This window comes from Typopeltis vanoorti, chromosome 11 (genome assembly GCF_054136105.1).
Source record: "Typopeltis vanoorti isolate ZY-2024b chromosome 11, IOZ_Tvanoo_1.0, whole genome shotgun sequence".
In the NCBI taxonomy this organism is placed as follows: Eukaryota; Metazoa; Arthropoda; class Arachnida; order Uropygi; family Thelyphonidae; genus Typopeltis; species Typopeltis vanoorti.
This window is the reverse complement of record NC_143559.1, coordinates 84,707,812-84,727,754: the sequence shown is the minus strand read 5'-3', so window position 1 is coordinate 84,727,754 and position 19,943 is coordinate 84,707,812. Positions and strand designations below refer to the sequence as shown.

General features: G+C 34.7%; 1 protein-coding gene across 1 annotated transcript in view; it reads right to left on the bottom strand.

Annotated features, from left to right (window-relative positions):
• SerRS (Seryl-tRNA synthetase) overlaps window positions 1-19,943 on the bottom strand; it is a 114,934-nt gene that overhangs the window by 36,433 nt on the left and 58,558 nt on the right. The window contains exon 6 of the mRNA XM_090400026.1: window positions 3,151-3,306. Within this exon, the coding sequence (XP_090256152.1) occupies window positions 3,151-3,306 (156 nt within the window). The remainder of the gene's footprint in view (window positions 1-3,150; window positions 3,307-19,943) is intronic.

Genomic DNA, 19,943 nt, shown 5'->3' with positions numbered 1-19,943 from the left:
TGATGCTTTGTTCTACTTTTGTTTTCAGTAAAGTATTAAAATGCAGGTGCAACTGGATCAAGACCTAGTATTATAACTGTCAAATAACTACTTTATTAGATTTTATTTAGTAAGTAGTAACAAAGTGATTTAGCAATTTTTCCTCATCTCAATCCTCATAAAATGAATAGACATATTTAAATATATATTTTTGGTGAAAAATCACAAATATCTAGATATAACTATTCTGTCCCATTGACAAAACTTCAATCAATACCCACAGGCAAATAATATTCACTAAAATAAAGAGCCAAAAGGCTTCACTTCGGCAATGCAAAATTTATAAAAATCAAGTGGATATTAAATCCAGCATTATTTCAAAGTCGAATATAGAAACTATAAACACTTCATATGAAATTTGACCAGAGCTTATGGGAATACACTTCCAGTATTTACGAGTTGCCCTAGCCGGACCTTATAGGAGACATGCACACTATGACAGTGTCCATATATTCGCCTCCTATTGGTCCATTTTGATAAAGTTTCACTGACCTGACAGCTGTTTCAAACTGGTTGGTTATTCAGTTTTTTGTTATATCAATAAATCCAAATTTGATTCTGAAAGAGTCAAATAACTGAAAACTCACTTCCTGTTGAAATAACAGTTGAGCCTTCCAGTCTAGTCCCTTGCTATGGCTAGAGGGTGTGACTTCTGCAACTCCATGTTCCCACCTTACTCATCCTAAACAGCTCAATCACATCACAGTTATCACTGAAAGATAACACAGACCTCTTAATATCATTCTTCTCCTCTAACTTTTGTATCAACAACCATAGCAATTTATTTCTCACCAAAAACCATCATTACCAAGGACAGGTCACTCCATGCTTCTATCAGAAAGAAATCAGAAGCTTCATGGATAGTCTGGACAACAAGTCATCTTCGGGAGATGATAAGCCAGTCAAACAAACTATTGTCCAATTGCTTTTAACTTCATTTCTTTCGAAAATCACAGAGAAGGTCATCAACAGTCGTCTTGTTCATTACCTGAAGGCCCACTTGCTAATTAGTGACCAGCAATATGGAAGTAGATAACTTAGAAGACATGACTGAAAGGCAATGAAAAAATTTCAGAATAGCATATAATGAGATCGCAAGTGCTTGGGTGCTAAAACATTTCATTGAAAAAAATTCAGAATAGCATGTAACTACAGAAACTGCTGCTGATAAATTTCCACTGATCTTTAGCAATGTGCTGAAAAGACAGCCAAAGAAGCAGTGATAATTATAATTCCAAAGAAAGAAGATCTCACCAGATATGAAAATTGAAGGAGAATTAGTTTATTGTCAGTACTTGCAAAAAATTCCTCACAAATATGTGAGATAATAAAATAAATGTATAAATCAAGTAAAAGTTGTGTTATTGCACAATAAACAACATCAGAAGGGTTTGAGATAAGGACTATTGTAAGACAGATAGAGCTTTGGCATAGATTTTGGAAGGAAAAAGGAAGCCCCCAAAATTAACAGATAACAACTGAAGAGGAAAGAAGAATGGCTGGTTGGGAGAACTGTAGAGAAGCAGAATTAGTGATGCAAGACAGAGGTTTGTGGGAAAAAAACAGATCTCAGAATTATGTGTCATGAGGCACAAAGAGGATAAGTAAGTAATAAGGATTTTGCCCTCTTCATATACAACAACTCTCCTAGCCATCACCACCTATCTTTGAGCCATAAAAAGGTTTGGAGAAACTCATCAACTGGATCTGGCACAGGAGCTTGTCAGCAAATATTGATCATAATGGTCCGCCTTCTACCATCTGCAATTGGATTGCCAGCATCCTTTAGCTTCTGCCATGATATATGACTCCCTCTATTCATATTTTTCACCAATGCTAGAGTACTCTATGACTGTACTTTCACCCACTCTCTTCCTCTGTATATAAATTACTTCCTCTCACTGACCTCAAATCCTATCCATAGCATTGATGATGACTGTACACTGCATTTCTTCTTCATCAGTTGACAAACATTGTGATAATACACAATCATCTGAGGCTTCAAATTCTTTCATAACCAATGCATTGAATTCTGATCTCTTACTTATTCATCAATGAAGTGAGGATAACCTTGTGAACTTCAATACTACTAACTAAAATGCAGTCCTGTCTTCTCCTTACTTTTGACAATACTCAGTCCAAATATGATCAGATTTCTCTTCTTGAGCTGACTTCAATTCTAGCTTTCCTGGCATAAATACAACTGAGCCACAGTTTCTTGAGAATCTTAAAAGCAGATGTACTTTTCCACTCAAGACATTACTTCTAATTCTGAACAACAGCTGATACTATATAAATCTCAAATCCACCCAACCCTGAAATATCATCCAACACATTTGGGATGGTGTACCTAAAACCTTCCTAAGAATACTTGATACTATCCAGAAGAGAGGCCATCAATTAATTGATGACACCTCTTTCACAGATTCACTCCAATCATTCTCTTACAGAAGTTCAATTTCTGCCTTATGTCTCTGCTAGAGTTAGTGGACAATGTTCTGTTGAACTGGGTACCATCTCTCCACTACTTTCTTCTAAAACTGTAAGAACAAAACCAGCTTTGAATTATCCATTTACTGTCCAGTTTCAAACCTACTGAACCAACTTCTCTTCTTCCTCTTTCATTCTGTCTACTCCCAGGACTACAATGCTAATCCAGAAACATGTCACTAATATGCTATAGGTGATCTTTACAACCTTTCATATGCATGCTTGATTAAAAAAAAAAAAGAAGCTATGTTTAATTTTTAAAAATAAGTTCAGCACATTTTTTCTACAACATAATACTTTTAAAGAGATGTAAGGCATAACTGTTTTGTAAGTTTTTATTACTATTTATTTATCTATCCATTTTTCTAATTCACATTTTTAAAATTAAAAAAAAATTTAAACACTTTCTTAAATTTTTTGATATTTAAAAAAAAAATTAAATATCAAAATAATACATTAAAATTGATTCTAACTACAGATTAAATTTTTAAAATTTATTTCATAGCAAATAAGAATTGTAAACTACACTTTCTTGATGCATAAATAAGTAACACAATATTTTTTTTTTTAAAAAAAAGCAATAATACATGAGTATTCAAGAAATTTTAAAAATGTTTGAACCTTGTACAATTCTTCATCAAACTGGCTAAGTTGGGCAACTTCTTGCATTACTTCCTTCCTCATAAAAAAAGGTGTATACAGAGGTTTGTAACCCTTTTTATGAAGCATCCTAAGAGCCAACTGAATCAATGCTTGCTCTAAGAAAACAGCTGCATTCTGGAAACAAATGAGAAATTTAAACACAGCTCATAAAAGTAATTTTACATCATAACTAAAATTTTACTTGTATTAAAATTTCAAACTTTTAAAAAACAAATAGTATTTTCATCAACTACACAAACAGTATTATAAATCTCTTTATATAAAGGGATATTCCTTTTATACACATATATATATTGTAAAATAGAGTTGAATGACTTAAACCGAGAGTTAGGTAAAAAAAAAAATCGGCTGATCCTAATGATAAAAACCCAGTCATACAGTCCACTGGGACAGATCTACTAACATCTTTCGTTGCCATAATGAATTGGAGAGAAAAATCGTAGAATCTAGGGAAATCATCCTCAAACCTGAACATCTAAATAATAACTTGAGCTACAACCTCCTAGATAGTCATTCAGCTGTAATCATGTACTGGCGTTCATGTGATGCTGCAAACACACTCTTCAAACAATGCAACAAATGAAAGAACAGCTTTAAATACAACTACGTTTTCATGCTAATTATGTATAGAGACTCTATACATAATTAGCATATATATATATATATATATATATATATATATAAAGGGATAAAGAAAAAATGGGATATTCCTCCTGCAACCCTTTATATAAAGGGTTGCACAGGAGGTTATGACATGAAGTTTGTGGACTTTTGGAGTAAGTTTAATGAAAGGAAATATTTATATAAGGTGGAAAGCTTGCATCCAAATGGATTTGGTGTCAAGAGTCTGGAGAAAGTTTGAGAGTACAAAGTCAGATAAACTAGAATGGTTGGGGGGGGGGGGGAGATGCAGGTGAACATGGGTCCAGGCAACCTAGAGATTATTAACTGGGAGTGATCACATGATGCAAAATGTAGCATTTCAGGCTAACTTTAGTGGGCTAAGTAACACAAAGTGTAAGGGAGGTTGTGGGATGAAGGTGTATTGCAGTTTATGTACACTAATACCAGAAGTATCCGAAATAAGGTAGAGCAGTTTTTGGCATTGTTTAGCACAACTTGGCCAAAAGTTATATGCATTAGTGAAATGTGATTGACTGAGGATGATATAGTCATAGGAATAGAATGAAAGGGATATAGTGTCTTCAGAGAGGACAGAAGGAATAGGACAGGCGAGAGGTTTTGCTAATGATGACAGAAGAATTAAAGCCAAAAAAAAAAGAGTAAAAGTGCATTATGGGACAAGGATTCAGAGGACAGTTCATTTGAAGCTATCTGGTGTGAGGTAGTGGCCAACAGGAGTAAATATGAAATTGGTTGCTTTCATAATTCAAGTGGTAAATGGAGAATGTACAGGACGTGAAATCGCAAATAAGCATAATGAGGTCATGTAATTATAATTATGGAGGATTAGGTTAGGGACATAGATTGGGAGGAGGAATGCTAAGTTTTTACCTTGGTTCTACTATACGTTAAAGATGCCAGTAAATTATATACTTGGTTTTAATTCTTTACCCAAGGAAGCAAAACAATGTTTTGCACATTAAATATATTCATATCTGAGCTACTTGTAGAGATAATGACTTCAAGGCAAAGGATTAAAACCAAATATATAATTTCTTGATATTTTAATGTATAGGTAAAAACCAAGGCAAAAAAAAAACTTTCAACATCTTTCTCTGATCCAGAGATTTTTATTAATAAGATCTAGCACCTTTTGGCTAACATAACCTGAAAACTTCAATATTCAGTCAACCAATTACAGAGAAGGCTGGAACTAAAGTGATGAACAGTCAGACTTTATTAAGCAGTTTGAGGGGAGAGTATGGCATAGCTGGTGTTAGCAAGTTAACTTCCTATGCAGATAGAGATCATTACACTTCTGGCCAACTAGGACGCTGACCAGCAGTGTCAATCCTTGCCCTTGACTGACTAATGCAGGTTAGTTGTTGATCATTTGTGTCCCCTTCCTCTTTCTTGGTTATTTTTGATTTTTGTAGTAGATTGTATATATTTATTTTTTAAAGATAAGCCTTATAAACTCAAAGAGCTATATATGCTTGTCTAGAGCAGGCCTTTATAAACATCCATGCCCAAGGTGGGATGTGAACATGCAATCTGTTGGTTGGAGAACAAGTATGCTATCCACTCAGCCAACCAAGGCTGGCATTTAGTTCACTATAAACTAATTATGTCCAATTAAGCAGCATTATAATTTAGGTGAATAATAATAATAATGAGGGAATTCATTTTAAAAATTTTATGGAATTTACAACCGTGTTAAAAAAACTTTTTTTTTATTATCCCGACGTTTCGATCTTCACATCAAGATCATCATCTGGAGCGTACATAAATATACAGGACAAGCTGAGTTACATCATTAACTGTAAGCTAGAGAAACAATGATTTGATCACGTTATTCTACTGGCGTGACCTCTGGTGGAAAAAAAATAAAATAAAAAATAAATTTTTACATCAAGCTAAATTCTATTTTTACAATGACAGGAATAAACATTCTTTTAGATGGTTTTCTTTCAGAAACAATTGGTGTCCTATTTTTACTATTACAATTCTTAATTGATTTACAATACTGGATTTTCTACAGTCCTGTTTATAGTTGTTCTTGGTGAGGAAGGTTGAATATATACCTTCCATATGTTTGGGATTTTTTAAACCATCATTGTTGTTCAGATTAGGGTGGTTGCTGATAATCTCACAGGCTTCCTTGAATTTCTGTTTATACCATGTTCTAGTGTGATGTAGACAGCTGGTGGTTTCCCAGTCAATTCTGTGTAAGGTATTCAGGGCATGATCAGAAAGCCAGGTTCACCATAATTATTATATTTAATGTGTCGTTTATGTTCTTTTTGTCTAATAGGAATAGTGCATCCTATTTCTCCTATATATGGCATGTTGCAAGTACAATAAATCCAGTATACTCCAGGGTGAGCTAGTAGAGGGAGTGGGTCTTTGGATGAGTTGAGTAAGCTTTTTAATTTTGCAGGAGGTTTAAAGGTGACTTTGAGGTTGTACTTTTGTAGTACTCTGTTTATTTTGACCGATATTCCTTTAATGTAGGGAATGGTTATAGTTTTACTGTAGTCTGGTTTGTCTTTGTTTTTTATTGTGGTTTTGTAGAGAATTTTGTTTATAGTGTTTTGGCTGTATCAGTTTTTTTGTAAGTTATTACTGATAATTTTAAATTCGTCTTTCAGTGCCTGTTCACTGGAACAAATTGTCTGAGCTCTGTTTTTTAGCGTGCTGATGACATCTAGTTTTTGTGTTGGGTGGTGGTAGGAGTTTATGTGTATATATTGTCACGTATGTGTCGGTTTTCGGTAAACAGTGAAGGAAAGATTGCCCGAGGGAAGACGTGTGACAAGTGTATCTAGAAACGGAAGTGTGTTGTGTTTTTCAATTTCAATTGTGAACTGTATGCGTTTGTGTTGTTTGTTTAGGTGGCTAAGGAATGTGTCTAATGTCTGGCGGCCATGGGACCAGATTGCGAAAACATCGTCAACATATCTAAGCCAGACTTTGGGTTTTAGAGGGGAGAAATCTAGGCAAGTTGGAAAAAAAAAAAATTTTAAAATGAATGCTGATCACCATGTAACCTTAAAAGAAAGGATTAAGATAATTCATGGAGATTTGACCCACAAGCGATGTAATCAATACGGTAAGCTGAAGGTCCAAGTTTCAAATTTGATCAATCGACTGGCATTTTTAAAATGGTGTAGGGACAGCGATATCACTCCTAATTGCATCAGGCTAAAGAGAAAATTCACTTCAACAAAGGCACAAGGAATATACCACCGCGGCACAAGGAATATACCATCGCATGGAGAAAGCACTACTGAGAGAGCAGATCCAAGCTACCAGAAAGAACCTAGCCGCTACACAAAACCAGTTACTAAAAGAAGAAAATGGAGCTGTCTAGCTACTTAAACGCAGATATCTGGATAATCCTAGAATGGATTACGGACAACACAGCAAACCACATCCAACAAACGAAGAAAGAAAACCTAATTTCCAAATTTCAAAGACTAAAAGAACGACAAAACCAGCTGCCATATTCAAAGTTTGCCACAGTGAACAACAACAACCAACCAGAAGCAAGAAACAACAGGAGCCACCAATCACCCACAGGTATCAATAACATAATTAACCTATCTAACCACGCTCTAAACAAAGACGAAATCTCTATACTTAACAAAGGTTTAAATTTTGCTATAGCACCGAAAACAATAGACAAACTTGAAGTTATTTGTAATATGGAAAGAGGCCTAAGATTCATTCCTAATAACATAGCAGACAAAATATGTATAGAAACTGCGAACATTTTAAACCATAACAAAACAATAACAAGCAACATAACTAAACATGAATTAACAGCGATAAAATCACTTAAAACAAATCCGAACATAGTAATAACCAGAGCCAATAAAGGAAATACCACTGTCATTTTAAATTGTACCATTTATATAGAAAAAATGAATCTGCTGGCATCTGACAATAACACATACAAATTAATACAACCCAACTAACAGAACAAAAAACAAAACAGAGAAACTACTTAAATCAATTACCACATGGCCCAAAGAAACAGTCAAAAAACTGCTCCCTCATTACGCACACGCTCCCCTAGAATTTAAGGGCTACCAAAAATTCACAAAGAAAACATCCCGCTAAGACCTATCGTTGAAGGAATTGATAGCCCAACTTATCACTTAGCCAAAATATTAGAGGCAGCATTCAAGGAGTTGGTGGGTCATTCCCCTTCCTATATCAAAAACACACAACACTTCATAAACATCATCAAAGATATTACATTAGAAAAAGATGATTTATTAGTCAGTTTTGATGTCTCCCCTCTTTACGAATGTCTCAATCAATGACACAATCCTTCTCCTACAGAACAAATTATCTCCAGATATCACAGTGCTTTTTGCGCATGTATTATGGTCGGGTTATTTTGTATGGCAAAACGCCTTCTACTTACAAAAAGAAGGCACAGTCATGGGCTCGCCATTATCCCTCCCCATTGCTAACTTTTACATGGAATATTTTGAGCAACTTGCCCTAGATTCCTCCCCTCTAAAACCCAAAGTCTGGCTTAGATACGTTGACGATGTTTTCGCGATCTGATCCCATGGCCGCCAGACATTAGACACATTCCTTAGCCACCTAAACAAACAACACAAACGCATACAGTTCACAATTGAAATTGAGAAACACAACACACTTCCGTTTCTAGATACACTTGTCACACGTCTTCCCTCGGGCAATCTTTCCTTCACTGTTTACCGAAAACCCGACACATACGGGACAATATATACACAAACTCCTACCACCCAACACAAAAACTAGATGTCATCAACACGCTAAAAAACAGAGCTCAGACAATTTGTTCCAGTGAACAGGCACTGAAAGAATTTAAAATTATCAGTAATAACTTACAAAAAAAACGGATACAGCCAAAACACTATAAACAAAATTCTCTACAAAACCACAATAAAAAACAAAGACAAACCAGACTACAGTAAAACTATAACCATTCCCTACATTAAAGGAATATCGGTCAAAATAAACAGAGTACTACAAAAGTACAACCTCAAAGTCACCTTTAAACCTCCTGCAAAATTAAAAATTTTACTCAACTCATCCAAAGACCCACTCCCTCCACTAGCTCACCCTGGAGTATACTGGATTTATTGTACTTGCAACATACCATATATAGGAGAAATAGGACGCACTATTCCTATTAGACAAAAAGAACATAAACGACACATTAAATATAATAATTATGGTGAAGCTGGCCTTTCTGATCATGCCCTGAATACCTTACACAGAATTGACTGGAAAACCACCGGCTGTCTACATCACACTAGAACATGGTATGAACGGAAATTCAAGGAAGCCTGTGAGATTATCAGCAACCACCCTAATCTGAACAACAATGATGGTTTAAAAATCCCAAACATATGGAAGGTATATATTCGACATTCCTCACCAAGAACAACTATAAACAGGACTGTAGAAAATCCAGTATTGTAAATCAAAAAATAAGAATTGTAATAGTAAAAACAGGACACCAATTGTTTCTGAAAGAAAACCATCTAAAAGAATGTTTATTCCTGTCATTGTAAAAATAGAATTTAGCTTGATGTAAAAATTTATTTTTTTCCACCAGAGGTCACGGCAGTAGAATAACATGTGATCAAATCATTGTTTCTCTAGCTTACAGTTAATGATGTAACTCAGCTTGTCCTGTATATTTATGTACGCTCCAGATGATGATCTTGATGTGAAGATCGAAACGTCGGGATAATAAAAAAAGTTTTTTTTAACACGGTTGTAAATTCCATAAAATTTTTAAAACGAATGCTGATCACCGTGTAACCCTAAAAGAAAGGAATAATGAGGGAAATGATATTTAAGGTGACATTTAAGGATTCAACCGATTAAGGTGTTAATCGGATGAATGAACATTTACAAATTTATGCAGATTCTGTATTTTCATTTTTACAATCTCAAACTCTTCTTGTTCTCTTCTTTCTTATAGGCCTCCTATCATTGTTTGCATTTTTACTTTTTAATGTTGTCAATTTGTGTGCTTCATGGATCCCACCGTCCTTTCAGTTTTGTGGACAACATTTGACTTCTGGCCATTTTCTTTGCTCTGTTTCACATTTCCTCTGTGTTTGTCTCTCAACCCAATGGTTGGTGAGGTGACAATGTTACATTATTAGGGAATTATTCTAGAACTAAGTAGTTTCCAGCCTTCCCTGTCCAATAGTATTCTATGCCTGTAGATACATGTGTTCATGAGGTCAGTTTGAGGGATGAAAAAAAAAATTTCCGGGAGGGAAAAACCTCCACCTCAGTATGAGATGGACTAACTTACAAGGTCTTTCCAACCCAAAGATTCTCTTGAAACCAAATGAGCCACGGAGGCTCTACATTTTCTCCATTTCCTTTGTTTACATGGGGTAGGGGGCAAACTTTTCTCTAATTTCATTATAGTGAACCTTGGCATACAATAGACTATTTCTGTGGAATCTAGAAGTTCATTACAGCATCTGCTATATTTTTCCCTCCTCCTCTTTCTTTTTTTTTTTTATTTTTAATAAATTGTTACCACAAGAACTGTACTCCAATTATACAGGATTTAGCCTATTTAGACTAAGCTTTTTTTTAACTGCCTTTCCAACCACACATACTTTTCACTGCATGACTTCTGAATATTTTATAGTATTGTTGTCATTTATTACCTCATTTATGATTTTTCAGATTACTCCAGACAGCCAAAATGTTATCAGTTATTATTTTTTTTAATCAGTTTTGCCTGGAGAGTTATGATCTATACTTGAGCATTTGGAATCAGGAGCCTGGAGAAATTATTTACTGGTATGAGACCAAATACTAAGAATCAGGAAAACCAGATCATGATGGGAGGAATGATAAGAATCTATGTGTACTAAGATATACAACTGTGTTAATCAGATGAACGTGCTTAAAATGGAGATGGTTATGATAAAAGAATGATTTTGTGCTCATCCAGTTTGAATTTATTTAGTATGTCAAGGATGTCTGCATAAATGAGGCATTAGATACAAATAGAGAATCTGCAAGTTATCCAACTGGATCATGCAGGCTAGAGACATGAATATAAAAAAACCTGAAAGTAACTTATGTCTTTACACAAATGCAGAAGTATCACACACAAAGAAATAGAGTTTGTTGCCTTGAATACATTGTGGCCTCAGATTACAGGCATTAGTGAGACTAGCTCTTGGAGACAGATATACTAACTGCTACTGAGTGTAAAGAGCAGAGTATTTTTAGGATGGATAGATAGGGTACAATGTTATGATTGCAATATTAATAACTGTTCATGTAGCAGCAAGTAGAAGCTATCTGGTATGACGTGAAGTCTAATGAGATCAAATACACAGAGAGTGTTGCTACAGACCTATAGATCAGTTGTTGAAAGTTTTTCCACTTGGTTATACTATAAATTAAAGATGCCAAGAAATTATATTCTTGCTTTAATACTTTATCCAAATGTAAACAAACAAAGTTTGTACATCTTCATGACTGGGCAACTCATATATAGAGGATAATGACTTCACATCACTTGCCTTAGTATCCCAGTAATGAAGTCATTAGTTTTTATATATGAGTTGCCCAGTCACAACATCTATCTCTAATCTAAAGTATTTTAGTAATAAGGTGTGACACCTTTTGGCTGCTTGTATATGAAAATATGACTTCTGCATTATTTCATTTCAACATTGGTATCACTTCTGGGTCTGGCTCTCACTGATGAGACCTCGATAAAAGTCAAAACTAGTCTGGGTAGTGATTTCCCATAATGCATGGCTTCTTGTTATACATGTCTGTAAGGATATGTGCTATGCATTATGGGATACTAAAGCAAGTGACATAAAGTCATCAGTCTCTATATACGAGTTGCCCAGTTGTGAAGTTACTTCATGATGCGAAGTTATTTCATTACACTTGGATAAAGGATTAAACCAAGAATATAATTTCTTGGCATCTTTAATTTATATAAATCACTTGCTGGTGATGAATTGCATCACCAACGTTAGCATTCATCAGGGTGCTAGCATTATCACCATGAGTGACTTGAATCATCCAAATATCGACTGAGTAGTGGTGAAATCTCATGAGAAGAATTAAGTTAAATTTATTGAAGCTGTGAGTTAATTTCTTTAAGAAGCATGTAACAGAAGGAACTCAAGGTGAAAGTGTTAAATCTGATTATAATATCAGAGGGGGGGGATTCAGTTAAAAAAGTGACTATTCTGCCTCCAGCTGGTTATAATGATCATGTTGTACTGACCAGATAAGTGGCTAAGGGTATGGATATTTCATTCAGAAAGGTTATTGAACCACCAAAGCAGGAAATTATGACCAACTGAGGAGAATACTATGTTCAATCCATGGAAAGTATAAAATACACGAATGATGCAATCTTGAAATGTGTCACTAGTGTTTCAAGAATAAATATGGTAAGAGAGAAATGAACATGCAATCTTATTAAGCAAGAGATTCTTATGAAAAAAGATGATATGGAAGGAATAATGTGTGCATAAGGATGACATCAATTATGAAAATTATAAGGTGAAGAACAGAAGAATTAATTACAAGTATTGTTGGAAAGCTAAGTGTGAGTGTAAAAAGAAACTGGATGTGCAAGCTAAAGACAATCCAAAATAATTCTATCATTATGTTGCAAGTAAAAGAAAGAATGAATGTGAAAGAATAACTTTACTAAATGCAGGTGGCAGATGCAGAAGAGATTGTTCAAGTAATACATGCCCATTTGGCTAAAAGCTATCAACCTGGTATATGCAACATGGAGCTCAATACTACCTTTAGACTAGATGAAACTCAGGTGTATGAGATACTAGAGCTGCTGCCTAAACTGAAATAATTCAGCAATAGATACTTAATGGATTATCGGCATGGATGTTAATTGTATTCTGATGAACTGGTTGTGCCATTGACCAGGCTGAATAATTTAAGTCTCAGAACAGGAAAGATATCACAGGAGGGGAAAGAGTGTATGATAATTCCATTGTAAAAAAGGTGGTGCAAAGACTGATACATCTAACTATTGGCCTATCAGTATATCAGGAGTGGCAGATGCAAAGATTTTGGTAAAGGTGGTAAGAGCTCGCATACAGAAATGGGTTGACTGAGAATCTATACTTTATAATGAATAGAATAGGTTTGCTTATGTTTGAGCCACTTGTTCACATTTTATGTTACAGTTGAGCTACATAAGGGGAAAAGAATGGATACATCATGAAAAGGGGTTGCATAAGTTGTAAGATATGGGGATTGGATTATAAAATATCAGAAATTGGTTGAATAACAGATATTAAAGAGTAGCATATGAGAGACATGATTCTGCAAGATTAAGGCAACCAGTGGTGTATCCCAGAAATAAGTTTTTGATCCACTGTTATTCAATTTTTACATCAGTGAAGGTGGGAAGGTTCTGTTGGAGCATACAAGTGTTTGATAATGATACACAGATTAGAAGGATAATCAAAAATGAGACTGACATACGGCACTTGCAGAATGATTTGAATAGGCTAGAATTATGGGCATGCAAAAATGGCTAACATCATGCAATTTGGTGTGATAAGATATCCAATGCCATATCATATTGATGTGAGTCAAAAGAAATTGACCAGGATAGGGGCCATATAGCAAAGACTGCAAATATAAGTCAGAGGATAACTGCAATGCTGAAATGATCATTGATATGTAAAACTAAGGAATTAATTCTGCCTCTTTGCAAGACCTTAATACAACCTCACCTGGACTACTGTGCACATGCTTGATCAGCTAGTTTATGAGGGTGATGCGGATAGAGTGCAAAGGAAAGTGTTAAAGATAACATTAGGACTGTGGAATGTCTTAAGTAAAGATTGAGAATTTGTGAACTGCAGATGCTAGCAAACAGGAGCATTATGACAGAACCCTATAAACTTCTGAAAGGATCATTCAGGATACCTGTAGATGGAATTTTTCATTTTATGGCAGGTAGGGAGAGGATGAAAGATGAGAGCACGATTTTTCTCTCATAGAACAATATGCAATTGAAATTGCCTACTTTTTGAGTTGGTAACTGCAAGTAGTGTGAACGGATTCAAGAAAAGGTAGTATGACAGCTGGGTGGGTGATATATGGCCTCCCCTTGATGAGTCTCTGACTCACTCAAGGTCTCTGATAATAATAATGTCATCATTAATTTCCTGATATGTACCTTCAAGGAGTATTCAGGCTAGTATGAAAGCACTACACAAGTAACTTTGCATTATTAATAATCTCCTTTAAAAACTTTCCTCCAAATTAGTCTATTAAAAAAAAAAAAAGAAAAAAAGAAACAGCACTCCAATACTGTCACATCTAACATTATTAGATCTTTTTCCTGCCATCAAACAACTGTTTTGCTAATCTTTTCTCTCCCATTCTATTTAAGAGACCATACCACCTTAAATACCCCCACCACATTTTTGAATGCAAACAATGTCAAATTTCTTTTAATATCTTAAATTTTAATAAGATTCCACCATTGAGGCCATCTGTTCAGGCATCTAATATTCTAAAATCTCATATCTGGTCAGTTTAAACCTTAAAACTGGTTTGAACACTGTCTTATATACTGCAAGTTTAGTGTTTTGGTTAATTTCAGTCTTATTCAATATAAATTTATTTAATTGGCTACCCACATATCAGCTTTGCTTATGCTGTGGCCTATTTCCATATTTGACTGCCATCTTCACTAAAAATTGTGCCAAAACAGCTGATATGCTTTACTTGTTTCATAGGCTCTCTTCAGAATGCAGCTGAAGTTTTCTATATTTCTGCCTATTTTGGTTAATTTCCTGATATGTAGTTTTGGTCTTTTTACCAAAATATTACTGCTGATTTTCATACCAAATTTGTTACAGTTGTTATCCAATCTAGTTAGAGAATCCTGGAGATTTGCAGTGCATGTTTAGGAGGACCTCATCTGCATAGGGCAAAGAGCTAAGTTTGATATCTCCAATTCCAATATCAGCAAGTTTAATGCCACTTTCTTTCATAATGTGATCCATACAGATGGTGAATAAGAGTGGAGATGATGTGAATCCTTGTCTTACACCTGATTTTACATCAAACCATCTTCCTGTATTCCCTTCAATTCTAACTGCTGAGGTACAACTTACATATAGACTATGTACTGCCCTGTATAATATTTCATTTACCCGAAAATAAAAAACTTTTCAAAATACTAGTTTTTGAAAAGCTTTTCCCTGGGCACCTTGCAGTATACCTTTTCCAGATCTCCAAAACTTAAATCAAAAGATGCCAAGAAATTATATTCTTGGTTTATCCTTTATCCAAGTGTAAGCAAACAAAGTTTGTGCATAAAATATTTTCATGACTAAGATATTTGTATATTGCCTTAGTATCCCATAATGCAAAGCACACATCTATTTGGGTATGTATAATGATAAGCATTATGGGAAAGGTCACACAGACTGGTTTCAACCTTATTGAGGTATGTTAAAGTGCAGAGATACCCTCGAAAAACTCTGAGTGATCTACAAAATCACTCCAAATCTCACTGAGTGACCCTAAAGGATCACCAACAAGCTCATCACACGTAACCTGAATTACTCCAGGAGAGAAACTCGGCAGTGACTCTCCATTCAGTGCAATCAAAAAACTGTCACTAAGCAAAGCCTATCTACTCCTCAGGAAGCAACCAAAGACAACATTAAATGTCAGTGAAAATCACACCCAGAAGTGATATCAAGTTGAAGTGATGCTGCAGACATTATATATTTCCCATATACAAGTAGTGAAAACTTGTTACACCTTATTATTAAAATACTCTGAATTAGAGTTAGTTGTTGAAATTTTTCATAGACAAACTGCTTGCTTACGCTTGGATAAAATATAAACCAAAAACATAATTTATTGGCATCTTTAATTTAATGTATAATCAAATGGAGATCCTTGTCACATTTCCATGATTTCTCAACTATATTTTGTAACGCGAAAATCTGATCCTACTAACCTCTCCAGAATCCAGCTTGTTAGAATTGAAGGGAATACAGGAAGATGAGTTTCTCTTCCACAATTTTTCTCAGGATCTTTTCAAGTATGCTTCCTTTGTAATTTTCACATTAAGTTTTATTTCTTTTTTATAGATGGGAACTGAGAGCTCTACTCCAGTCATCTGGAATTCGATCTTCTGACCAGGTCCTCTAAATTATGCAGTGTAGTCATGCAACACTTATATCTCCATATTTCAGAACTCTTCAACAACTATAGTAGAGCATAGCTACACAGTGGCAAATATCAGAATGGGAAACTGGACAATGAGACTTACTTGTGCCTATGGTCCAGAAGATTCTACTATGGAAAAAGTGGAGGAATTTTTTGAGGCATTAGAGAAAGCAACTGACACAATAAAAAAGAAAAAGTTGGTCCTTGGTAGAGATCTAAATAGCAGAGAAAGAAATGATTAATAGACATACAGAATGTGTTGGCAAAATTTACAGAAAAGAGCCAAACTAATAATAATGGTAAGTACCTGTTAGACTTCTGCACAGGACATGAACTAGTTATTACTGACACCATTTCTGACATAAAAAAGAAAGAAAGTATTAAAATGAATCAAAGTTTAGCAGCTTTCAGATGTGAACTGTAGACTAAAATACTAAATTATTCAAGAAAAAAATAAAAGAGTTTGAAAACAACTACAAAACCTTGGAGATCCAGTGGCAAGCCACAAAACACTGAGTGATTCAGCCAGAGAAGCAAGAAGAATAGAAAAATCAGAACTCTTAAGTGGACTCAGAAAATTAAAGAGGCAGTGAAGGAAAAGAAGAAAGCATAATGAAAGTGCATGACAAATAAGTCAGCTTGTGCTCTTAGATAATACAAAGATAAATATAAGAGAGCAAAGCAGTGTTAAACTAGAAAAACAAAAGTCATGGAAAGACTTTGGTAAGAACTTAGAAAATAAATATCAAGAAGGTGGCAAAATATCCTGGAGGTTGTTGAAGAAGCTTATAAATGGAGGAAAGAGTGCTGTAAAAGGAATCAAAAATGATAAATGCTACATGAAAACTGGAGATAAAGATATCCTTGATGTATGGAGTAATTACTTCGAAAGACTGCTAATGAAACAAGCAACAACAGCACGATGGTAAAAAAAAACACTCAACACTCATGCAATCAGGAATACATATCAATACTTGAAGCCATCAAAAACCTGAAATGTGGAAAGGCAACTGGAGTAGATGATATTCACCCAGAAATGCTCAAGTATGGAGGAATAAATGTTTCACCATAGCTGCACTACATAATTCAGAAGAAAATGGTCAGAGAGTTGAATTCCAGATGATTGGAGGAGAGCTCTTGTAGACCATCTATAAAAAGGGAAATAAAACTGAATGTGAGAATTACAGAGGTATTTCCTGACTGAGTGTCCCTGGTAAGATTTATACTAGTATATATGAGAAACTGCTAAGAAAGATTGTGAAAATGAAGCCTGGTTAAGAACAAACTGAGGTTGTCAGAATCAGATTTTCACTTGAAAACAAGCAGTTGATAAATCACAGAAACATAACAAGGATCTATGTTTAAGTTTCATAGATCTGGAAAAGTCACATAAGAAGGTGCCAAGAGGAAAACTACTGAAAACACTACAGTTATAAATGGGACATTATATCAAACAATACCTAGTCTTTATTTGAGTTGTAAGTCAGCAGTTAGAATTGAAAGAGGTAGAGGATGATGGTTTGATGTTAAATCAAGCGTGAGACAATGACATACATTATCCTCTTTATCAATATGGATCACTTTATGAAGAAACGTGGTACTAAACCCAATGTTAAAGTTGGAGATGTTAATCTCCACTCCTTTCTTTATGTAGATGATGTTATTCTTCTAAATAAATCAAAGTACAAGTCTGCAAGATTCTCTGACTAAATTGAATAACTGTTGTAATAAATTTGGTATGAAAATATCAACTGCATCCTGAATGGATAACCTATAGAACAAGTAAAAAATTCAGCTACTTAGGCACAGTTTTAGTTAAGATGACAAATTAAATATGGAAATATTATTATTATTTGGCACCTCCAGGGAGTCCAAAGATTCATCGAGGGAGGGTGTGCCAACAGCATAGAACAATTGATCCCTTCCAACATCTACCAAAAACTCAAACTCAATTAACTTTTTGTTAAGCAATTGACCAACCTGTGCTGGCAACTAGGCAAATAGACAACAGAATTAGCAAAGCTGGTATGGTAGAAAATCAACTGAACAAATTTATATGAAATAAGAGAGAAATTAGTCAAAACACCAAATTAGCTGCATATAAGAAAGTGTTCAAACCAATTTTCACTTGAGGATTTTAGCTAAGAACTTAACATTATTAGCATTCAGGAATTTGTTAGCAGAGCTAATCTCAGGTGGTATGGTCACATGAACAGGATGTGAGAGGAAAAAGACCCAGAGGAAGACAAAAATCTAGGTGGATAGGTACAGTAAAAAAAGTACGTTAGAAGACAGAAATATAGGATCCAATAATATTAGAGTCTTAACATTGAATGATTTGAAGGAAAATTGTTGTTTAGAAGTTAGTAATGATGTAACTTTTCTTGTAGTACTATCATTAATAGAAAGGGGGATGATAAATCCCTTTATGTTTTTATAGCCGGGTACGAAACTCGGATCGAAATCCATAGAGTTTCATGCTGAAAAAACTATGGGCGAGCTCTAAGTATAAATGATCACTTGGGTAGTACAACACCAGGGCAACTCCATGCAAAGGTGGAGTAAGCTCCGTCACTAACTTTAATATTCTCTCATAATGTAAAACCCAGCTCCTAAGAGATGTATATATATTGTTTTAACATTATGAGAAGAAGTCACTACCCAGATCGGTTTCATACCCTTTCGGCTTATTAAATTAGTAGTACTATCATAATATCCTGTATACCATCTGAAGGTAAATTTCAGGAATTTTATAATAATTTTTCACAAAAGTAGTATTAAAGATTGGCTGGAAGATATTTGAGCATTTCTGGTCGAAAGTCATCTACTCCACCTGCCTTTCCCATTTCAAATTTCTGATGGTGATTTCTACCTCAAGTACTTGCTCCTGTATGCATTTCTCTTGGAAATTTTCTATCACTGCTTGTTTCATTTAACAGTTGATTTAGTTAATTACTCCAGACACCCAGGATATCCTCAGTTTTTCATGTCACCTTTATCATCTTTGATTCCTTTTACAGTATTTGTTCCTGCATTTCTAAGCTTTTTCAATAGCCTCCAGAACATTTTGCCATCTTCCTGATATTTACTTTGTATATTATTAGTAAAGTCTTCCCATGACTTTTATTTAGGCTACTTTCACACATAGCTTATCGCTATTACATTTTTCTACATATTCTTTTAGGGCAAAATGGCAACTTCACAACATACCTCTCCAGCTGAATCAATCTTTGTTTTCTTCAGGGCTTGTTGCACACTCCTGAATCTTGTTTTTGAACTGTTTCATTCTTTCTTCAATAATGCTTGTATAGTTGATTACATAGTTGACCCGTAAAAGCCTCAACTTTAATTATTTTTAAAACATTTTTACATACTGTTCTTTTCAATATGATATTCAGTTTTATCCTAAATCAGCATGAAGATATCACTATCAATAATAACATAGTCAATGAGGCTTTTCTTATTTTTTGTGTCTTCTCTCGATGTGAACTTGTGCACATCTTTATGTTGGAACATGGCATTCATACCATATCCTGAGCAGAAATCCAACAGATACTTACCATTATTATCAGTCTTGCCCTTTTCTCCAAATTTTCCCAAATCATTTATATATATATACACAGTCATACCCCGACTTACGCGAATCCGGAGTTACGCGGTTTCTTATATGTATGTATTCCCGCCACACCTCACCACTAGTCATATCTTTCTGGCATGGGCCGCATTCGCCAGTGTCGCACATGCTGTGAACAAGCGCTGACGTGTTTCACACGGTCTCCATTCATACACGATTTTTACAGTCTACAAACCATGCGATTGTTTAATGTTATGTTCTTGATAAAAATTTTATCATAAAAAATAATAATGTCACC